Source organism: Dermacentor andersoni, chromosome 2 (genome assembly GCF_023375885.2).
Source record: "Dermacentor andersoni chromosome 2, qqDerAnde1_hic_scaffold, whole genome shotgun sequence".
NCBI classification, from domain to species: Eukaryota; Metazoa; Arthropoda; class Arachnida; order Ixodida; family Ixodidae; genus Dermacentor; species Dermacentor andersoni.
Window position 1 is genome coordinate 85,135,564 of NC_092815.1, and position 23,305 is coordinate 85,158,868.

The 23,305-nt window shown below is 43.3% G+C and overlaps 1 protein-coding gene across 2 annotated transcripts in view; it reads left to right on the plus strand.

Moving 5' to 3' along the window:
* Nucleotides 1–23,305, plus strand: part of LOC126541984 (fibronectin type-III domain-containing protein 3A-like) — a 79,225-nt gene that overhangs the window by 25,392 nt on the left and 30,528 nt on the right. Inside the window, exons 6-16 of one of the 2 annotated variants that reach the window (XM_055076873.2) lie at nt 8,102–8,267; nt 9,689–9,820; nt 10,622–10,681; nt 14,396–14,594; nt 15,013–15,072; nt 15,460–15,503; nt 15,777–15,871; nt 17,913–17,966; nt 18,950–19,071; nt 21,623–21,782; nt 22,586–22,672. In XM_055076873.2, coding sequence (XP_054932848.1) covers nt 8,102–8,267; nt 9,689–9,820; nt 10,622–10,681; nt 14,396–14,594; nt 15,013–15,072; nt 15,460–15,503; nt 15,777–15,871; nt 17,913–17,966; nt 18,950–19,071; nt 21,623–21,782; nt 22,586–22,672 — 1,179 coding nt within the window. The remainder of the gene's footprint in view (nt 1–8,101; nt 8,268–9,688; nt 9,821–10,621; nt 10,682–14,395; nt 14,595–15,012; nt 15,073–15,459; nt 15,504–15,776; nt 15,872–17,912; nt 17,967–18,949; nt 19,072–21,622; nt 21,783–22,585; nt 22,673–23,305) is intronic. The other variant, XM_055076874.2, reaches the window with a different exon arrangement.

Here is a 23,305-nt window from a genome sequence, read left to right on the forward strand (position 1 = left end):
CGCGCTGCATCGCAAATGGGAACTGTCGCTCGCTCGCTCCTTCTTCCCTGCTTGCGCTTCGCGCACGGCGAAAACAAATTTGAACCGCTAAATCCGGACAGCACGGCTCAGACCCACGGTGTGGCGCGACGCGCTGCCTTCTCGGACTACGCAAAATTTTTTTTTTCGCTTGTAAACGAAAGTATTGCGTGCGATCGGCGGTGACGTCTGCCTTTCAGGAATCGGCGCGAGCGGGCGAACGGAATAAAGTTCCGCGCGGCGGCGGCGGCGGCATTTCGCGCGCGTCCAGCAGCTGCCTGCTGACGTGGAAAAGCGAAAGCGGCGACAGCAAGCAGCAGAGCTAGCGCCCCCGCTGAATCCTCCACGTAGCAGCCGCCGCTGTTTGTGATCCTCGCTAGCTGCTGCTGCTGTAATCCTCGCCAGCGCCGTGCCGTCGCTCGTCGCCGCGGGAAGGTGGATTCCTTGCGCTCGTGTTGTCCTGCCCTTGCCACGTCCGCCCCCAGCGGCGCGTGCGTCCTCGTCCAGGCGCCAATTTCGAAACAACCCGCGGTTGTCCGCGTTCGCGCGCGGCGGTCGCCGTCGTCTGACGTCCTGTCTGTTCCGCAGATCCTTGTGTCATCGTTGGAAATCGAAACATTACCAGGTCGTCACCCACGTCCTCGCAGACACGGTGACGCAGTTTTCTCGCTTTCCGCGTTTGCTGCTAACCCTTTAGTTCGGTGCATGTGTGTGACCTAAGACTGTGAGGTTTCGTCCTGGAAGTGCACAGGTGGCACCTTAGAGTCATTGCATAGCAGGTCATTTCTTGCGTGACGCAACAGTAATTAGTATAGTGCACCTAGTACACCATCTTGACTAATGCATATGTCGAGCGGTACTGGCAACTGCTGAACGCAATTAGAATTTTGTTGGAACATCCGCTAGATAAGGTCAGTGGCTAGGATGTTTGGTTGCTGGGCAGCAGGCCGTGCGTTTGATAGCCGGCCTCTGATCCTGCATTCCAGCGGCAGTGGAATGCAAAAACAGTGTTTGCACATTGAAGAATCCCAGATGGCCACTACTAATTTAGAGCCTCCCACTATGGCATTCTTCAAAGCTCAGGTGTTTGCAGACTTGAACGCCATCACTTTTATGGGGGCACATCTCGCATTGCATATTGTACTGGTTTGTATATCCTGTTCTTATTAAGGATTCTGTGTAGATATTATTTTAGCTATTTTGCAAATAACTGGCTAATCAGACTTTTAATTACTGAGATGAGTTTAACTGTCTTTTAGAGTATTTTCATTGGAAACTCAACAACCATGTCATGTCTTCATGAAATATTACTATCTTATGACAGATGAACCTTTTTTCTTTTCTGAGGCGTACATACTGAGCATTGACTAGAAAGCACTTCAGTGCTTGAACAGAACAGGGCTTTAAATTTTGATTATTCTATCTTTTCTGATGCCTGTTCGAATCTGTTTATTGCATAGTAGGTGACTTGTCACTTTGCAGTGCCACTGGTTTCACTTTCTCTGAACTTTCTGTGTGACTTATTTGGTTTATATTGTGCTTGATGAGTACCACAGTTACCGTGGCTTGTGCCTTCTCTGAATTGAAGCATTTATTGGAACTAATTTCGAATATTTTGGTAAAGGTTTGGATGCCCTGCCAAGCTTGATATTCTACTGGCTGTCTTTAAGTTTTTGAATTTAACACATTTTGCCAATTCATTGTCCTCTCTCTCATACAGCTGCATGTGAATGGTACGCCATACCTAAGTTTGTCAGCAAAACTTGTGGCATATTAACTGCATCTTAACAAGGCGGCAGCTGTTGATCATATTTATGCAGTCATATTGACTTTTTCATGCATGTAGACAGTTCTGAACGTCTTTTTCTTTGGGCATTGTCTTTTGATCAGCATTCACAGCTGTTTGATTTCATCAGTATTAAGTTTCTGTGAAGGCCTCAGTTGCTTCTGAAGTCATGGCATATACAATTGCTATGTTGCAGTCTCTCTCTCCTTTCTTTTTAACTTCTGTACTGTAGCAAGCATTCTTTTCTCTTCTGCTGTGCGTATGTGCTATCATTGCCATCACAGTGTCGCCTAAGTCATGAGTCATTATGGATTACAATGCAGGATTGCTTTGAGTGGCAGTGCAGTTACAATGTACAGGATATTGAAAAAAACTTTGTAATGGGATGCTATTTGAACTGGCAGCTACTCAGTGCATTTCTTGTCATACCATTAAATGGAGTCTCCACTCGTCTCTCTGGTTCTGAGAGAGTTCTGAGCAAGTGCTAAAGCTTGCTGTCGATCCTCTCTCTCCTTTTGCCTTCTGCTTTTATATATTTATGGAGGAAGACGTACAGGAGCATAGGCGCCGACTACGAGGGGGCTCTGGCGCCTGAGCCCCCTCTTAAGTTTGCCACCCCCCCAGGCAATGCCGAAGCTCCCCCCTCCACACACCTAAAGTGCCATTACGAGAGCTTTGTCACTCACATCATTTGAGGTTTCTTTGGCTTTCCTTGACCTTTTCACTTGAAATTTTACTGGGGCTAATAGCTTACTGCATCATTGTTGGTGTGGACATCACGGCTTTTAGTTCATACTTTCACTTTATTTCTGCAAATCCTGACAATAGGAGGACATGCGCATTAGAAGCACTAGCGGCAGCTGCCTCATCCATAATTTCTCACTTCGAAATTGTTTTAAATTTCCACTGTAAACACCATGCAGACACAATATATTTAAATATACACACAGGGCAAAGTTTGTTATATTTTTGAGAGATGGAGGTAGCCAATTAAAATTACATTTCTAAAGGTATGGGTACCCTATGCCTAGAGAATGAATATGTTGCTGTACGTTCACCACGCTTCAAATTGCTTTGCGGGCTTTTTTGACCATGAAAAAACCTATAGACTTCAGTGAGCCCTTCGGCAGAGACATTTATCAATGGCGTGTGAAATGCATGTGAATGTTGTGTCTCAGTATTGCTTCTTTCTAGTAAGCAATGCTAACGACTTATAAAAAAACTATTCTAATAATTTACAACATTTGTAAGGGATGGAAACATCGTCAGTTACATGCAAAGGTTATAAATATATACAGGGTGCCCAAATTAACTATCATGCACCAAAATTAAAAATAAAGAGCAATGCATTGCTCGAAGAAAACCTAGTGCATATTGTTTACAGTACAGTGGAGTAGCTGCCAGTAATTGTTGCGTTACTGAGAGTTAATTAGGTAATTTAATTATCTAACTCAAGACATACTATCCTGATTATCAAAGTGTCAATAAAGCATTTGAAGGCACAGCCAACACACATCTAACTGCGGTTTTCTCAGCGACATACTAATAGCGTACAAATCTTTTTCCGACTGATAAACCCCGCGACATGTGGAGAATACCACGTGATTGCACTCACCCAGATCATAAAACAGCGCCCTCGAACAGGCTCCCTCTGAGTTATGCAGAACGAAATAAAGGAAATAAAGAAAAGCATCGTGATCAAGCCAGTGCCTTATCTGCTGCGCCTCGGCCGAAGTAACACGTCGCGTTTGGTGTTGGTTGGAAACAAGCTGTGATAGCTGTTGTCTTAGCGTAGTTAAAGGGCACGGATGTATTTTTTTTTTTTTTTTTTTGCCACAAAACCTACCATCACAAAAGTGAATTGACAATGCCAGTGCAAAAGTTTAAAGGTGCTTTTTGTTTCGTCCCAGTCACCATGTGTTTCTATAATGAGCAGAAGGTAAAAAATTATCCCTGCCTTGGGAGCTGCAAATGACAAGAGGAAGGCCACAAATATATATCAGTCATGGAAGTGCGGTGGTAGACCAAACGCATCAACTATCATCAGAAATGATGAAAACCTGAGATAAACCGGCAGCTTCAAGAAACTGCGAGTCCTAGCCTAGGCACAGATGTTCTAGCATTTATGGCCTCAAACCCTCATGTTAGCTTGAGAGATGTGGTCACCCAGGTACCAATCTCTAAGTCATCAGTTTGGAGGATTCTAAACGACGGCCTTTCACCCGTACCACCTTAACCAGCACCAACACTTAGAAGATAGGGACCAGCAGAATCGTCTAGATTTCTCGAATTGGGCCCTCACAAAAGCCAATGAGTCAATGGACTTTTTGAGCCACATCATGTGCACAGATAAAGCCGATTTTCACAGAAACGCTTAGGCAAAATTGCGTAATGCACACTATTGGAGGGACTCCAATCTACACTGGGTAAAGTGCAATCGGCACCAGTACCAGTGGTCGCTCAATGTGTGGTTAGTAATTTACGCTGGCGCTATAATCGGTCCCATCTTCTTCGATCAGACACTGACTGGACAGCTTTACATGTACGAAATCCTTGAAGGAGTGGTGGATGAGTTTCTCAGCGAAGTCCCGCTGTCACGTCTTCCACTTCTGTGGTATCAGCAAGATGGGGCACCCGTACACAGCAGGAGCTGAGCTCAAAACTGGCTGGATGCGACTTTTTATGTGCAGTAGATTGGAAGGCATGGGCCTGTAAATTGGCCAGCTAGGTCACCTGACCTCGCTCCACTAGATTTCTTTCTTTGGGGTATGTGAAAGATGGTGCTTACATGATCTAGATGAACGTCAGATTAGTTCAAGGCAAGGCTAACAGATGTCTGCCGTAGAATTCTGGCATCTGTCATCAAGAAAGCCACTGAAGATATGATAAAACGGACACACCACTGCGTAGCTACAAAAAAGGAGACCTGTTCGAACATGTCCATAGGCTAGTGTTCAATGGAGCTTACGAATTCATAGATAATAAGGGCACACTAAAATCTGTTTTTTTTTTTTCAGACATCCTGATTGCCGATTCGACTCATTTATAAGTGGTATATTTACTTTCTTGAACACATCGACTTTGCCTTTTCTCTACATGTTGGTTGCTTCTCGGTCGGTTTGTATTGCTTTTGTTTTTTGACAGTAACCTGTTTTTGCGGCACGTAGACACTTTCATGAAAAATGAAACGGTCACATTAATTTGGCTTTGGTCCGAAGCAAGTTTCTGGCACGAAATATAGCTTAGCGCACACTCTTCTAATGCGGTGTGAGCAAAGCCAGGATTTTTAAACATTGTGTGCCTTTTGCATTGCTTTTCGCATTCGGTGCATGGTCAGAGCAGCGCTTCGTCCGTGTTATCAAGGGGCTTTTGTTATCAAAGTGTTCAGTTGGCCTTGAGAGATGAATGATAAGTGTGACATAGAAATGAGAGGAAGGAATAGCTGCAAAGCTGCGAAACCTGCTGTTGGTGCTCCTTTCATACCATTATCAAGGTGATGTGCTGTCTCTTCAGGTTTGCGACCGGCCATGCAGTTGCTTTCAATCAGCTTATTTGAGGGCGCTGCTTTATAATGTGGGTGGGAGCACAGTCGCATGGCATTTTTCATATTTCGTGAGGTTTCCTTGCCAGTCGGGAAAAATTGCACGCAATTAGTGCGCCGCTGAAAACACAGCAGTTAAATGTCATTTGGGGGTTCCGAGGGGTGCCTACAAATGCCTCATTGACACTTCAATAATTAGGACAGTCCTTCTCAAATTAGATAAGTAATTGAAATGGTCGAATTAAATTTCAGAAACAAAAGAATTACTGGCGACTACTCCACTGTACTGGAAACAATATTAACTAGGTTTTCTTGGAGTAATGCAACTGCTCTTTCTTTAAGTCTTGGTGCATTATAGTTGGGGAACACTGTATAATTCACTGATTAACCGAAATGAGGCCAAGCCGGATTGACTCGAAATAAGAATCAAGAGCAGTCATATGCAGCAGCGCTTTTACTTGGACTCGCAGAAAAAGAAAAGAGAGAGAGAGATAGAGGCTGCAGTTTCGCCGGAAAGGCGAAGCAGTATTAGTGACAGCCAAGTATGCGACAATTACACGAAAGAAGATTACACCAGCAAGAGGACTCTGCAGGCTGTGAAATTGAGTGCCACTTCAGCGCTCAATTCTTCGAGGTCACACGAAGTTTCTTCAAGTGCAAGAAACACACATGCAGATGCACATGCACACGTGGCCACACATGCACATGCGCGCACACACGCACATGCACACACACACACACAGGGTTTGGAAAGCTGGTCCCCTCCCCCCCCCCCCCCCCCCCCCAAGAAAAATCAAAATTGTACAAGAGCATGCGCATCTGTTCCACTATGTAAACCTTGAGCTCTATTCGAAATGAACACAACCTATAGGTGGGCATGTGTGATCATTCATTATGGCTGCCACAAAGATTAAATTGTTGACTTCACATCCTTGTTGTAGACACCTTTTGCAAAGCAGGTGTCTCTGGGAGACAATCGGGAGTCACCTCAAAATGTGTGAAAGAGAAATGTGCTACCTAATCAGAGACGAGGAAGTCTTATATTTAGGCACTGCGGAAACGCAGCAGTCTTTTTCGCACCATCTTTGAGCAGGCATTCGCACCTAGATGTCCATGCATCATTAAATTATTCCTTACTTTCATCAGAAAAGGCATGGTAATGCATAATTTCTCAAGCATAATCAGTCTCGTGTCCTGCCACCACAGAACCATCAAAAACCATCACGCAACAACTGGCACGAGAAAAAGTAAGTCCAGCGGCAACTGCAGCAGTCTGTCGCATTAAGGGCAAATATAGCTCAAAACAGTCTCACAAATGTACACTGCTCAGCAATTTGCTGTGGCTTGTGAAAACAATTGACCAGCACTCAAAATTAATGCATTGTTCGTTATCGCTTCTTGGTGCTTGAAAACCATGCGCAGTTGTACCACAGGTCTGTAAATAAACTGTCGCAGTACCATAAGTCTGCCTGCCTCATTACATCGTAGAGCATAGACAAGAAGTCCATAGGGTGACATTTTGTGCCGTATTGTACATCTCTTTAACACAGTGGCTGCAAAATTGTAGAAACACATTGTTTTTTCTTTTTATTTTTTCAGGAAAAACTATCAATAATGAGCATTTTGCTCGCTGATTCGACTCCTTCCAAGAAGTATTTCGCTACAATGTCAGCGCTACAAACCTCCATCATTGGAATTGAGTTTTGAGATTTTACGTGCCAAAACCATGATTTGATTGAGGCATGCCGTAGTGGGGGGGACTCCAGACTAATTTTGACCAACAATGGATCTTTAATGTGCCCCCAACACACAGGACATGGATGTTTTTGCATTTTGCCCTCCATCGAAATGCAGCCACTGCGACCTCGTGCTTAGCAGCACAGCACCATAGCCGCTAAGCCACCGCAGCAGGTCCTTCATCACTGGCTTCCCGATTTGCATACATTCACCACCCCTTCCTTTCTACGACATTCCTTTCTAAGTCCATCGAAAACAAATTATGGCTTATCTTGATCTTGGTGGCTCAATTTGTGCACAGAGGTATTCCACACATCTTTTTGCTTTTAAATTTCCGTTTCATGGTGAACAGAAAAGATAGCACTGGAACATTGTCAACAGACATGAAAACGTGGCTGATTCCATGAAGCAATTGTGATAATCCTTGAAGCATTTCTCTCCCTTGCCGCTCTGTGGTGCCTCCGTCTACCCACATTGCGTATGTAGTAGTCCGAAGATGTCCTCACTTTAATATTAGATTATTTTTGTAAATGATGATTGGCTCAAACCTAGTGAAAGCTCTTTACTACTCATACTTGGTTTTGACCATGAAGTACACATTCATTGTTCAAGGCAACAAATTTTATATTATATGTCACATTATGTACATAATGTACCACACAATGAGTGCACAATGCTTGTCTACTGCTCTGATCGGTACACATAGCCAACAGATTTGCACCTCTGGGGTGCTAGCACTCCTATATGTCTAGCCTTGCTGTGGTACAGTATTGTGCATAGGGCTTGCATTTGAAGAAGCAGCTGTCAAAGTGTTCAGCTGTGGAGTCTTTGTGTGATGTTGCTGGAATTCGTTGTTACTTACGAAATGACTTCATGTAGGGCAGAGAATAACTCTCCAGGTGCCTCGCTGTGTGTAGTATTTCCTTTTGTGTGCAAGTGTTCTTTCACACCCCTACAAGATGTTCGTTTTACTCGTTATGTTTTCTCTGAAGAGGTGCCTCAATGGTGTCCCCTTGCAGACGGGAGCAGCGCCTGGTGCGGCCCAGCCCGCCTTCTACCCGTACCCGGCCACGGCTGCTGCTGGTCCAACTGCACAGGCTTCCCCTTCTACTGCGCCGCCTTTTGTGGGCCAGTTTCACTCACCTGCTGCCATGCAGTCCCAACTCAGCCCACACTCACCACAGGGTTAGTTGTGCTGTCCTGAGCCTTCGCTAATGTGTTTGCACTGTCGTAATTGTAGCCAGTCCAGACAGGAGAGAGAACCCATGAAGCATTGGTACCACATTGCTATTGCATAGCACACTACATGTGTTATGTTCTCTAAGAATGAAAGCTAATGAGGAGGAGGTGGCTAAAACACAAAGCAGTGACCAAGGTCAACATTACTGAGAAAGAACCAGCAGTATGTACATGAGCGTAAGAGTTCAAAGGAAAGAGCACCATGCCACTGCGTCATTCCACTTTTCTTTCGCTGTGAGTTAACGTGTACTGCTAATGCTCTCCTTGGTAATCACATTTCAGTTCTCTACTCTGCGGTATGTGTGCTCTCATGGCTAGTTTTCTTCTATGTCATTGTTCGTGCCGTTCTAGTTGGCCATTTGATTTCCACTTAACCTTCAACATTGCATAAGCTTCTTCTTTCATTAGTCTCATTGCTGCACAAGCTAGAGGTTTATTTCATGAGGAAGCTGCTATTCTACTCGGGCAGGAGGCTGCTTTGTGACATGAAACAGCAAACATGTTTCAGGGCAAAGCATTTATTGGCTTGCTCCCCAGACATTTTTTCCTCACTGTCCAGAGTCTGGACAACGTCAATCACCTACTCCATGGCTGCTGGGAGCAGGTGTTTGAGAGTGAAATCAAGTGTTTCTCTTGTACATAGCGCATGTTAAGTCTAGTTCAGAGGTGCGTTACACATGTTTCCTTGTTCTGTCTATTCTCTCCCAATGATTTTAGCCGTTCAACTATAGATAGTGTTGGGAAGATTCACATTAAACTAGTGGCATATGAAACTGTCCTGTCAGAGCGTATGCATTAGTCTGCTTCTGAGTGCCTCTGAGCAATAGAGCACCGCAGAAGTTCAATCGTGTAAACGTTGTTGTGCTGCTGCTAAATAAATGTCAACACCACCAATCTGACAGCCAATACACAAGTGAAGTACACGCGAAGCGAAAACATTTAAATGTTAAATCACATGCATTGTGCAGCTGAGTGATTCGCATTAACACTGATGCCAACATACCGTGGGTTAAGCAGATTATTTTTGTACATTTTATTCCTCTCATTTCTCATCCGGTGATTCACATTCTTTCCAAGCTGTTGTCCGATGCAAAAACATTGCTTTTGTTTCGGTATCTGGTGCTGTTCATGTACAGTAGCAATATGCTTGTAATGTTAGTACCTCTGCTGTTACATTTTTCATTTTCTTATAAGGTTGTCCATGGCATAGAGGCAGTACATTGCTACTATGTTTGAAAGATTAGGTACTTGCACTGCTCAACAAGGGTAGTCATAAGTGTGCAAAATTAATTCGAAATGTAGTGGAAAGTTTTTTGTCTGTCTGAAATGGAAGAGCACTGCGCCAATTGTTATGTTGTCTGTACTAGGCCACACAAATCCAAGTGGACAGCCCCACAAGGATGAGCGATCGCAGAAGCAGTTCTTCAAGCTACGCAAGAAGCTAGAATCTCGCCCTCCTCCCTCTGCTTCGGGTGCACACTCGGAGTCTCCTAGATCAAGTAAGTCAGTTTTGCGTTCATTTAGGCAGAAACCCCTTTTTGAGGAGGATTTCTTTCTGGGCATATTACTGCTTCCTTATTTGCATGCTGCTTTTTGCCCAGCTACAGGCAACATGTCTGTACATAGCTTGACTGTGTGGTGATGTTTGACTGTACAAGTGTGGAGTATAAGGCTTCATTGTGCGAAGAAAATGCACTGTGTAAGCATTGTAAGTGCACCTACTGCTGCTAGGCACAAGGTCAGAGGTTTGTATATTGTGCTCCTATCAAAATGCGACCATTAACAGCCAGGAATCAGTTTTTGGTGCACATTAATAGGTGGTCAGAATTAATCTGAAATACTCTGCAATGTCTTGCATGGCCATGCTTCGGAAAGTTACAATATCAGTCATTCGAAGAATTAGTGAATAAATCAAACTAAAAGAGTTGCTCCATGAATTGGTAAAAAAATCAAGGCAAATCAGTTTTGTGGCAGGCCCCAAGGTGGAGGAAAGCACATGAAAGAGAAAAATTGTCATACACCCAAATTGTAGTACGAAGATGCAAGAAAAACCCATACGAGTTTGTGTAGTAAAACCTCGGAAGTAAAATTCTTCCTGGTCCGGAATTTTTACCTTTAAAGTAAGAAAGTGCTAGCTATGCTCGCACGAGTTTGTGATGGAAGTTTACTGTTCAGAGCTGTTGCCATAGGTACTTCATCTTTTGGACTTCTGAATATATAATAAACAGATTAAGTATACACTGTTATGCTGAGTCTGTGTGGGTTGTAATTTTAGTGCTTGTTCCTGCTCTCTGTACCAGGCCGCAGTTCACCAGGACCCTCAGGTTGTGGCAGACTTAGCCATGGACCAGAACAACAAGGTTGGCCATTTTTATTTTGATATAAACAGCTTGCAGGACAAGCATGCAACTGATAGGGGCCATGTCTGACAGGGAGCTGCACTCGATTATTTGACATTCAGCTGCGCTGGCAAGAATAGTCGTGGGGTAACTTGGCATTATGATGGCTCAATTGAATAACATAGTAACCAAATCAACTATGTGGAGATTTTCAATCTATGAACAAGATTTGTGGCAAGGGAAAGTTTGATTTTGTCTCAAAGCCCGCATGAAGCTTCAAAAAGAAAACTTCACGATTGAAGAATGGTTAATTTTTGTACAAGAATCCAATCTGACAGCACTGTCTTTCCAGGGCAGTTACTTTACTAACTAGCTAACCAGAAGGCTGGTAGGTGGCAGGGCGAGGGTGAAATAGCCAACATGATATGCAGGAATGGGACTTGTAAGGCTTGACATTGAAATTGTAATGCCATAATGATTTCTTCTATAGTTTCGGGCTACGTTGCATGGCTGGCAACTTCCTTGCGCATCACTATGCTGTTGACAAGAAGTGGTACAGCTTTTTTGTTCACAAAAGACTGTGATCTCAATAATAGATCCTTTGGGGCTCTTTTAACCATGAATTATATTGAGACGTCTTATTTAAAATGCCTATTATACAGGATGATAAGAAGCTAACAAACAAGGATACCAAGGACAACATAGAGGAAATTACTTGTACTTGCAAACTGAATTAAAGAAATGATAAATTAATGGCAGTGAAAGTGGATGAAGAAACAACTTGCCGCAGGTGGGGAACGATCCCATGTGCAATGCTCTAGCCAATTGAGCTACCACGGCGCCGTATTCCCATCCACTTTCTTGGGTATTAATGTTTTACTACTATTTGTTTACTATTTACTTTAATTAATTAAAATTAATAAATATGATTTTTACTAATACTAATTATATTATACTGAATAATAACAATTGGGCCCCTCGGTTAACCCCCTTTCCTCTTGTTCATTTACATAACAAGGGTCTCGAGTCTGGTAACAATGATGCCTTCAGGTAGCATGTGTGGGTTTATTGACCAGTTCACTCCACCCGAAAAGATCACATACTCATAACGCCTGTGGCCGAAGGGATGTTCCACATCCGCCGCCAAGGTTTTCGAGTGGTGGTGCTGGCTAACACTCCCAAGGTGTTAGTGCTAGCAGTACAGTGAAACGTTAAACAGTAGTTGGCTGGAGCTCGGAAAGAGTACGTACTAAATGGTAGTACTGCTGAACCGAAATAGCACGAGATGGCCCAGTTATCTGTCAGAAATGGAACTGAGATTGAGTGCAACGAAAGGGAAAAAACATGCAGTATTTATTCACTTTGCGCGACAAAAGCCTGTTATTTTCGTTTGATGCCGCGGCGGCCTAGCAGTGATGACAGCAGCCTCAAGCTTACTGAACCTGCGAATCAGCTTTTCAGCCAGCCCCCTCTTCTTGGCGAACACATGCATGGCAGATTCTTCGTTCGCATTGCATATTATTCGTTCACAGGCACAGTAGGGCTGCAGAAGTTGCGGGGCACCTTTTTCATTGCGGGGTGCTGTTCTCATTGCAACGACTGCATTCATGAAGCTCACACATCTTTTGTCACTGTCGAGCCTGAAGTGCCCGTGCTGTCGCTTTCCATGCTGTCCTCATCGTCGTTAGGCGACACTTCGGCAACAGATGCAACGATGATGAAAAGTCGAACCTCACAGTCGACATCATCTCGCAATTGAAGCAGCGCTGCCGAACAACTTCTTCGCATTCCAAAATGCCACACACCGTAGTCAACAGTAGATCCCTGTCGCATGCAATCGCCGACTTCTTCGTGCCACATTTGATATTACGAACAATGTTCAATTTTTCTTCTATTATGAGCACCCAGTGTTTTTTATGCGAGCTTTAGCATGACGAGAGTCCTTGCTTGCACGACGCTGAAATGATGTGAATGTGGCTTCACGCGCAAATGTGCAGGGCACTTGAAGGCCATTGTTCCGATCTCTGAGACTTGTTCTGACAGGCAGCTCGACGGGGACGACGCACCGCCGTGTTGTGCGATGAAAAGAGAAAACACTACGTGTTAACCAATACAAACGCAATAAGCTGGTACGGTTTATGCAAATACAAAATGCGTTATGTTCCATGGCTGCTGAGTCAGGGATTTGACTTTGCTACGTTTAACACTTTCAGGGTCAATTACGTAAATGTACGACGTTGCGAACAAGTCCAAAATGGTCGATGCTGTATATTTGCGGCGCCGTCTGTACATTTAAAAAGCACGCCAATTTCCAAATTTTTTCTTTCCTGGCATATGCTGCCGCTATGTGGGAATACAGGGAATTTTTTTCTCGCGTCTCCCCCTCTCGGTTTTCGTTGCATGGTTTGCTTTAGAGCTAGTTTGCTCCGGCACGTCTATATACTATCGCTCGTACATGGACACGCATGCGCGGGCGGTGGTTTGGGTTTTGTCTCGCGGGCGGTTTCAGCTTCTTCTGCTCGTAAAACTGATGGCTATCTCGTTACTAATCCTCAAAGGGTGGCCGCCTGTTTCTGGCTCATTTAGTGCTCCCACTGGTTAGCATAGGAAGGATGCCGCTTGCATACGTTTCCTTTTCTTTTGGGGGGGGGGGGGGGGGGGGGGGAAGACGCGATATCTGATTGCCTCTGATTGGCGATAAGATGATTAGCAGATGTTTGTCACACGTTTTGCTTTTTTTTGAAGGGCACACAACCACATAGTTTTCTTGGGTGCACTCACCTATGCAGTTCGATTAGGCTAGAGACGTAAATATTAGTGTAAAAGCAGGAGCATTTGAGACTCGCGAAATATTGTCGTGTGTGCATATTCTAAGCCTTGAACTATAACAATGCATCAAATTTTTAATTCTTATAAGTTTATTTCCTTTGTTTATTGTTGTTATTCATGAATAAAGAGTATATAATACCAATACAAAATATTTTTTTCTCACTTTACAGTCACCCTAGAAAAATTACGGTAATTTTTTTCAGAATAGGTCCCTCAGAAGAATTGGAATCTGCAATAAAACAATCGACCCTGAAAAGGTTAAAACGAAGCTACTATGTAAGCGGGTACGGTTTAACAAGGTTTTCCTTTAAAACGTTAATGCCCAGGAAAGTGGATGGGAAAACGGCACCCCGTGGTAGCTCATTCGGTTAGAGCGTCACATACATAATGCGAAGATGTGGAATCGTTCCCCACCTGTGGCAAAATGTTTTTTCATCCACTTTCATTGGAATCAATTGATCATTTGTTTAAATCAGTTAGCAAGTACAAGTAATTTCCTGTATGTTGTCCCTGGTATCTTTGTTTGTTGACTTCTTATGATATGATTAATAAAAACCGGGCGCCTCAGTTAACCCCCTTCTCGTTCATTATACAGGATGGCACGTTTCCTTTAGCAAGCTAATGAGTGCAAATGAGCTAAACTTGTCTTGCATGGATGAACGAATCTGGTCCGAAATGGTTGAGCAGGTAATGCTTTGCTCTGCTTAAGTGAAACACATTGTGTACAGACTGAAAGGGAGCAGTAATATTGCCAGCACAAAACTTAAAAATCTATGCTATGCAGACTCTGCCCGATGCGCACATGACATTATTTTGTTGCCGTTCATTTTGATGGTGTACTGATAACAATGGATTCAATGATGTGAAGATTCTAATTAGCAAATGTTTGCGGTGTTGTTAACAAAGTGGCTTTGCCACGGTGCCCAGATGCCCTGGTACAGCTGTCCTCTCTGCGGGTGCCGACGGTGTCGCAGCTGAGTGCGCGGCAAGCAGTGGCATCTTGGAGCGCCCCTGAGACGTCTGGGGGAGCCACGCTAGATGGTGTAGCCTACGAGCTTCTCCTTTCCGAGAAGGGCTTGGACAGGCCTGCCAAGCTATTCAAATGGTCAGCATTTCCTTTTTACTGTTGTGATATATTCGATTGCTGACCCCTATATCCATATTTTGATAGGAGCAAAATTTGAGTCATTACTTCAATTTGGACATTACAGTATCCTAGGGGGTCAAAAGTAATCAGCAGCCATCCACTATGGTGTCCATGAGCCCCTGCAATGCTTTAAGGCATTAAACCCCTTTAATCAATCAAACCTCTTCAGTGACCAATCATCTCTGTATACAGTTCCTTCCTAGGGTGGCTAATATGACAGGGATTTTTTTGTTGGCAGGAACTGCTTTTGTAGGCTGTTCTTGCAGGACTTCACAGGCTTTGTGCTCTAAAACAGTTAATTGCATGTGGAAGGTTTCGTGACAAGAGAAGCAGGGTAAGTGTGTTGCTTATGCTTTTTTCATGCTTGATTTTTCAGTGGCAAATCGTTAGAACAAAAGCTTGAAGATCTGAAGCCCGCGACAGAATACTTGCTGTGGTGAGTTCTATGCCCCGCATGTCAATGGTATTCATATGGTTGATGCATAAACTTAATTGGCTTAGCTGACTGCCTTCATTGGCTTAGCTGAGCAAAATGAGCCTTCATTGAAAGCTTAATGCATAGCAATCTTCTGTGCTCGCAGCTTGTAGAGCACTAACCTTAATATTGTTTTTGCGAATTATTCTATTAAGCACTTATTCAGAATTACTACTAGCATATCAGTGTACAAGCAATGTTCTCTTTAACGACTTTTGCTTGCTAGTTTGACATTTTCAAACTTGCTATAAGTTTCCAATAGTACTGACTTTGAGCTTCTATTTGCATGGAATTCCCGAACCTCGTAGTATTCGTAGCTTTAATTAGACTTTTCTTTTTCTCTATCAGCATTCAAGCCCATTTGGATGACATTCGAGGAAGCCCTTCACCTAGTGAGTACTTCATTGCCAGAATAATCATTCTTCTAAATCTTTCTAAGCACTTGTGAAATATGCTCACCTTACATGCATTACATGTGCACAACATTGCACTTTATTGTTGAAATTTGTGATGGCTCTACAACTTGGAATGTCGTGGTGGTTACAATGAGGTTGTGTGCCTTTTTGCTTGTTTATACATCTGTAATAGCCATCATAGTGAAATGGACATGGTCTTTATTTTTGAAATGTGTATATGTTTCATACATGATTTGGTCTGTGCTGCAGGTGTTGAGTTCAAGACAAGCAGCTGTGAACCAGACACGCCCCAGCCGCCCAAACTGGTGTCTCGAACCAAAAATACACTAGTGCTAAAATGGAATGTAAGTTCCATTCCTTTCTCTATTATGTCACACCTGCAGAGACAGTTAAAAGCGTGCTTTTGATGCTATGCGGGCTTGTCTTTACTGATATTTTGTACGTTGCTTTTTCACGGCGTCTACCAACTGGTAATTCTCTGGGAATTTGAATACTAGTCTGGAAATACTCAGGGAAAAGTCAGGGAATTAGTGCTTCTACCAGGGAATATTAGCTGTAACTTTATTGAAAGGGAACGAAAGTCATGTTAATGCTGGCTCCAGTAACAGAGGAATCGCAACGAATCGTCATTGACGCCGTGTCATTGGCACGAGGTATTGCCAGAGCAGTTAACAACCGATTTTCCAGACGCCCGATTTTTCGGACATGCCCGATCATCCGCGTGGCTTTGCGGCACCACCACATACTCCATATACTCAATGCATATTGCCCTGAATGCAGGTCTGAAATGGCATTAATCAATGCCACCACCGCCGCCATTTTGATTATCTCGCCGTCTCGAACCGGCACTCTCGCATGCAGATCCACTCGCAGCCGTAGCCACCACCGTGGCAACGTTAGGCCTAGCTGTTTCTACCTTCGCTATTAAGCTTCTTGACGTGCGGTGCCGTCTTTTTCGTTGAAAGAATTCGCCGCTGTCAGCAATGGCACCGACTCCGCCTTTGTAGTCCTCGCGTTTGGCTTCGAAGCTTGCAGAGCACAGCGCGTTGCGTAATGCTAATCTCCGAAAGTTAGCTTCGCCTCCGTACAGCAGTGTTACGCGGTGAAGCAAAACAAGCGTGGGAAGGGGCAATTGTCACGGGATGCAGTACGTATTCCTTAATTATACACTTCTGCACCTCCGTCTTCTGTCACAGTACGAGCATCGATATGCCTAAGTGTACTGGCAGGCCTTAAGAGCTTTTTTGGACGTGCCTGTGGCAATTTTAGCCCTTGAGGGCAGTTAAAGACATATTGCATTCATCTTTTTCGGGCTGCCCGATTTTTCGTACGTTTTCGTGGCCCCTAAAGAGTCCGAAAAAGCAGACGTTGACTGTACAACTGACCAAGAGGATGCTTCAAATGATCCATGGGGTGAATGCGTGGCAGAAGGAGGATGAGAACAGAAAGGACCGACGCACTGAGGAATTAACGGGAAAGGAAGCGTGCTGTCGCCTCTTTGAAGGAGCTTGAGCTCAGAAAACAAAGTGTTTGCTGACGCGGAGATGCAGGCGTCCCTCATCCAAACCAAAATAAACTCTTTAAAGCCCTGAAACCCAACACTGAGATGTTGTGTACGGGCTGAGAGTGTGTCAGGACAGTTGAGGTTTACTTCCCAGCTGTTGAGAGAGAATCTTAGTTGTGACAAAGTTTAGGCCTCATACCGATGAGCTTGCTATCAGTGGATAGAAATAGCTCATATTCAAAAATATTTACTTATGTATGCATCTCTTTTTCATTCATATTTGAAAATGTTCGACTCAATTTGGAATGGGCTTTATCGTTTTTTTCGCTGTGCATTTTCCTAACACCTTCTTTCTGTTTTTGTTTTAAATAAAATAGTAAGGATATATTACTCCTTACTATTCAAATTGGATTAAGTCATTTTTTTTTGTTTCAACATGCCTACTAGAGAGTGACAGCTTCAGACAACATGGTGTCAGCCTGTCTTGACATAAAGCAAAGTACCGGCTCATTCAGGGAATTTAGCAAAGGTGCTCAGGGAAAACCTGGAAAACTCAGGGAATTTGGAAATGTCAGTTCGGTAGACACCCTGTTTATGCGCTATAAATTATTACTATGTTAGGGACCCAGCTGCAGGAAGAAACCTAAACTGGAGTAGGCAGAATGCCTTTCTTCTTGCACTGCAAGTCATTGTTTGTTTCAAGAATATATCCTTCCATGTATGATTCTGTTCATGTTCATAAGATTTCTTTTCCCAGCAACGGTTGATAATCATCTCTTGTGTTTGAGTATGGATATGAAATAATTTGTCCAATTCACCTAGTTTTCTCGTTCACTCGTGTTATGACTTGTGTATAATTTCTGCCTATGTCGGACTCACAGGCTCCCTCTGACAATGGTTCCAAGATCACCTGCTACATGCTTGAGTATGACCAGGTAAGCATAGACAATTCCAACGTTGCTTTTCGTTATTGTAAGTGCTGTAGTCAGCTGTGCGTGCCTGAACTGCACACAACACACTTTCTAAATGCTTTAGAGCGCTCCAGATAACTTGGCTTCAGATAAACACATTTTGCGTAAATGAAACCCTGCCTCCTATGTTGACAGCTGTCCTGCCTCCCCCTCTTTTCTTTTAACATCTAGGGTTTCTTCTTGTGTGTGTGTGCGCAAGTGTGTGTGTACGTGCATGCATGTCTGTATGTCTGTGCTATTTAATTGGGGTGCCTTGAAAGCTTAGTGACATAGGCACAGAATGAGTTGTGCCTGTTTTAGCTCATAAGTAGAATTAGGAAATACCAATGCTGCAAAGGAGGAATAGCGCACTTAATTGCTAGAATATATGATGTCATGCCAGGTGGTCATGCACGCTTCTGTCCTGTGGCTCCCAGGCTGAGACTAGGTAGAGCAAGTGGATTCTAAACACGAATGTTTCCCAAAGGGCCTTCTCTGCAACTGATCCAATTCATCAGGTTAGCTAGTTTGTTTAAAACACTTTTGTTTTTAAACCCACAGTTGAGATGTGATAGTGATAGTGGGCACTGTTCAGTACAGTTCATTGTAGTAAATGGGAATGTGGACTGGTGGGATATTTTGGTGCTCAGTACACACAAAACCACGATTGATAAGAAGGCTAGTAAATCTTGAAGCATTTGTCTCGTCACATTGTTCAAAACTGTTAGGCACTGAAACAGTACTAGAATGACCGTTTCATTTAAGGTCTAGTTTGTACTGGTAGACACTATTTTACAAGACAGTTATGCGCAGCATGGACTGTGCTCACTTTCTTCCCGTCTAAATTCCTGGCAGTGAATTACCACATTAGCGACGCTTAAATGCATCAAGCAGCATGGTTGTCACGTGATCATGCAGGGATGTGTACTCCTGTGAAATGGCTGATACCTGCTCTGTCGCACTTCCAGGGTAACGATGGCCAGTTTGTGCCCGTGTTCACGGGGCTGCAGAAGCAGTTCAAGGTGTCCAAGCTCACTGCCTCTACTTTCTACAGCTTCCGTTTGGCAGCAACCAATGCCGTGGGGACCAGGCAAGTGCCATTGTTCAAGGCTAGTTTTTCAGTGATCACAGACTTGCCTGTGGTATGGCGGAGAAAGATTTAGCCCTTCTGCCCACCTGCCCCATTATTCCCGAGTGTGTTTATGCATTCAACACTCTGCTTTCTGGTGTAGAGGCTGCTTGCTTTCAGCAGTGCTGCCTCTTGACTGAAGCAGCCATGGCACTCCAGTAACAATTCTTTGCAATGTGTGAGCTAGAACTTGGTAACGAGATTTTTGTGTCCACTTCAAAGCACCATAGTTGGGGTATTTCTTAAGCAGCTCTTGATTATTTGAATTGCTGAGGAGGTGTTGTTGAAGGGCAATCTCTCTTTGAGTCAAAGGACAGCACTGCCTTGTTGCCCACTTTGATGAAGAGTTTAAGAGGAAGCGTTAGCTTGGGTGCTCCTATCTAAATACATGTCAAAGGAGAGTTTGTTTTTTCTCGGCAACCACTGCACCAAATTTGGTTAGGTTTGTTGCATTTAAAAGGAAATATTGAAATCTAGTGACGGTTGGTTTTGAATTTTTGATTTAGGTTGTCAATTTTTATTAAAAAGTGGCAAAAATAGAAAATTTTCAGAAACACGAAACTGTGAAGTTTACAACTCTGTAACTCAGCAATGAAAAATGATATCACAATTATATGAATTGAATCTAATACGTAGTACATCTAAAGCAGACAAAATCGATATGTTACGCATGAATCTAAAAAAAAAGTAGTAATATAGAAATACAGCTTTTGCAGAACCCTTGCACACAATGCAACAAATTCACGAAAGATATAAAATGACGTATCGAATTTGTCCATTTTGAATGATCTAATGGATGCCGTTTATAGAACTGTGATATATGCTCTTGATGCAGAGCTATTAATTTGTAAGCTTTGTGCTTCTATTTTTTTCTAACTTTCAAATTTTCACCAATTTTTTTTAACAAAACTCAGGCTCTAAATTGAAATTCCGCTTCCAACAGCCACTAGAATTTCTGACTCAAATGCAACAAATTTTATTAAAATCAGTCCTGGTGTTATTAAGAAAAACGCTTTTGCGTTTTACGCGTATTTGGATAGGCCCAGTTGGAGTTGGGCCCGAACTAAAGCTTCCTCTTAAGCTTGCTTGTAGCCAGAAGGTTGGCAAAGGGTGAGCAAAAGGGCCATAATTCTTCATTTCCAAGTGGAAGTTTGTAGGGCAGCTTTGTTTGAAGGATGCTGGTTGCTTTGCGACTATATGGAATTGTGATGGGGAATGAGGTGCTGCAATGAGGGTAATCTTTGTTTTGGCTAAACCTCTTCATGCCTGTGGCTTACAACCTGTCACTTTATGCTGAGCAACATGCTACATGTCTCAAAAACAGTGTTCATTCATCTTGAGGTTTGTGTAGTGTTTGCAGAAAGTGAAGCTGTAGGATCATATTCCTTCATGTTTTCCAGACTTTTTAAGTCTTCTTTGGGCAGCATAGGACTGCGTGTGACTCCTATCATTCTCACGAAGGTGAATTAAAAGCATGAGAAGCTCATGAAATGAGAAGTTCGCCGGATTACACTGAATTAACAGCTGACATTGAGTTAGCATTAGGAAGTTTTAGAAATAGGGGACCCAAAGTTAGGGGGATGGTATCATATACTTGCTCCAAAAGAACAAAAGAAAAGTACAAAAAAGGAAACTGAAGGGAGTTTAGGTTTTGGGTTCTCTAACCAACTTGGGGGTGACATTTTTAAAACTCCCTATTGCCCTATAAAGTTGCTCATTTGGCTTTTTTTTCTCTGGTGCCACCATTGACACGTGGGACACAGGATATGCAGAAATGCTGAATTATCATGAAAATTTTGTCTTCAAACCAAAGTTCTAATCTGTAGTAGCTTTTGTAAGCCACACAGTATTTCATTAAACATAAGAGTAACAATTCACATTTGAACAAGCTACATCTTACTAAACCCGTAATTGGAGAATGGAAGCCGTGCACTCGCCAGCAACAGTTCGATGAGGTGATCCTGTGTCGGCTTCGGATTGGACACACATCTGACGCACAATTTTCTCCTTCGAAAGGAAAACCCGCCAACTTGCAAAAAATGCAATGAACCTCTTATAGGGATACACATCCTTATGACATGTCCACACATTTAAACACAGAGATGGAAGCTTTTACACAACCTGTATAATTTACATATACCTATGCACCCTGCCCTATTGCTGGCAGATGACCCGCTAGTGCCATTTACTAGCTTGTTTGACTTTTAGAGACAGCTGGTTATTTACACCAACTATAATGTAATGCAGTACCTGCTTTAGCATTGCTTTTTTTATTGTCTTTTGACTGGCGCAGCATGGCCTGAGTAGCCTTTGTGCCATTAAACCCCAACTAAACAACCAACCAACGAATTCACATTTGTCATGGCACCTGTGTCCCGTATGCTTTTGTAGCCGGATGCACATACAAAATCAGCCAATTCTGTATTCTATTCTGCAGCACTTCTTTGCCCGACACGCTCTTCCAGTTTTCCTCTGTAGTGATTAACGAGGAGTGTTTGTTGTTGGTCCCTAGCCCATGGAGTGGTGTGAGCCGCTTCACGACAAGTGGGGCGGCCCCGCCTGCCCCGGAGCCACCAAAGGTGGTTCAGGTGACTTGCTCTACAGCAACACTCGAGTGGAACACCCGGCCCTGTGAAGACTCCTACACCCTCTCGATAGAGCAGGAGGGATCGGTGAGTCAGCTGTGCTACACACTTCACATCCTACTGCAATTCCCATCCTACTGAAGAAACTGTGGGATATGTCCCTATAATATGCTGTGAAATGGAAGTTGGCATTGTAGTTATCATTTTCCCAAAAGATGCCTCCCTTGTGCACTGTGGGACAAAACTGTACATTAGTTCGTTTCTGGATGGCATAACAAAATAAACATCTTGGCAGGGATAATGCAGTGATTCTATTCAAATGCCATTCCTTGTCGCACTTTGTCGGTGGACTGGGCAATGCTTCGCCCACGTTATCATTGGGATTGGCAGGCCGCGAATGGTGGGTGATAAAAAAAGCAATGGAATTTAACGAAAGGAATTGCTGCATTATACTGGGCTCGAAACTGGTACTAGTCCTGGGACCTCTGCTATGGTGTCCTTACTGTCTTGCTTACATTCCACTGTTGCCGCGCGTGCTCTACAGTGAATAATAAAAGCTATCTCTGCTAATTAGTTTGTGAATTGCAATTTATCATGCTTGTATTATGCACCCTTCCAAGCATAGTACTTCATAAAGCAGTCAAATTCTGCTATCTGCCACAGGCAATTAAAAAAAGATTGTTTTGCCTAGAAAAGACACCATGTATATTGTCTGCAGTTCGCTTCTTTTACTCTGCTAGCCCTAATAATTTTCAAGTTAGGGCTGTGCAAGTGGTAAAAGTTTCTATACAATTATGAATGCTTGAATTATGTGAATACCAAATTGAGTGCCAAAAGTGTAGCGGATTCTGCTGAATTATTTGTGACAGTTTCCTTTCTTCATACCGCAGCAACATGGCTTCTTGCCAGTTTACAATGGGTCTGACACCAAGTTCACCTGTACGCGTCTTGTCCGCAAGACTGAGTACAGGTTTCGGGTGAGTTTTCAAGCTATATTTTTTGCCATAATGAGAACAGGAGGGCTGAAATTGTTGAAGGCAAGCTGGAAGCAAAAATCTACCCACCATGTCGGTATGCATGACTGTCTAAACATTGCACATGCAGTTTGAAATAAACTGGGGGAAAAAAACCAAGGCCACTTTTTCAGCGTGCGGCATTTAGTGCATAGCCCTGCATCCCATATGTCATGAATTTGAGGCATACAACTTTTTCTCACATTAGCTTCAAGAAATTGAAATTGCTGTTATACATGCAGTTGCCATTAGCTTGAGGTTAAGCTACTTCACTCAGCTATTGATCATTACTCTCTCCTGCGTACGTTGGTGTGTTGCCGTGACTTGGACACCAGTCTTGCACAAGCATTTCTGAATTTTTTTCATTCAGTTTAGTTGAATTCAGAATTAGTTTAACTAGACATTCATAAGAATGTGGCATTGGCAGCTAACTGCTGCAGCATCCTTAGGTTTACTGGTTTGTTTTTCTACACGTGATGATACAAGAAACAAGGACAAGTGGCTGTAGTCATTTGCCTTGGCCATTTATAAAACAAGCAACCAGACAGCTATTTTGTCCAAGTGGTGCAGTAAATCAAATGTTGCCAGATGATTTAA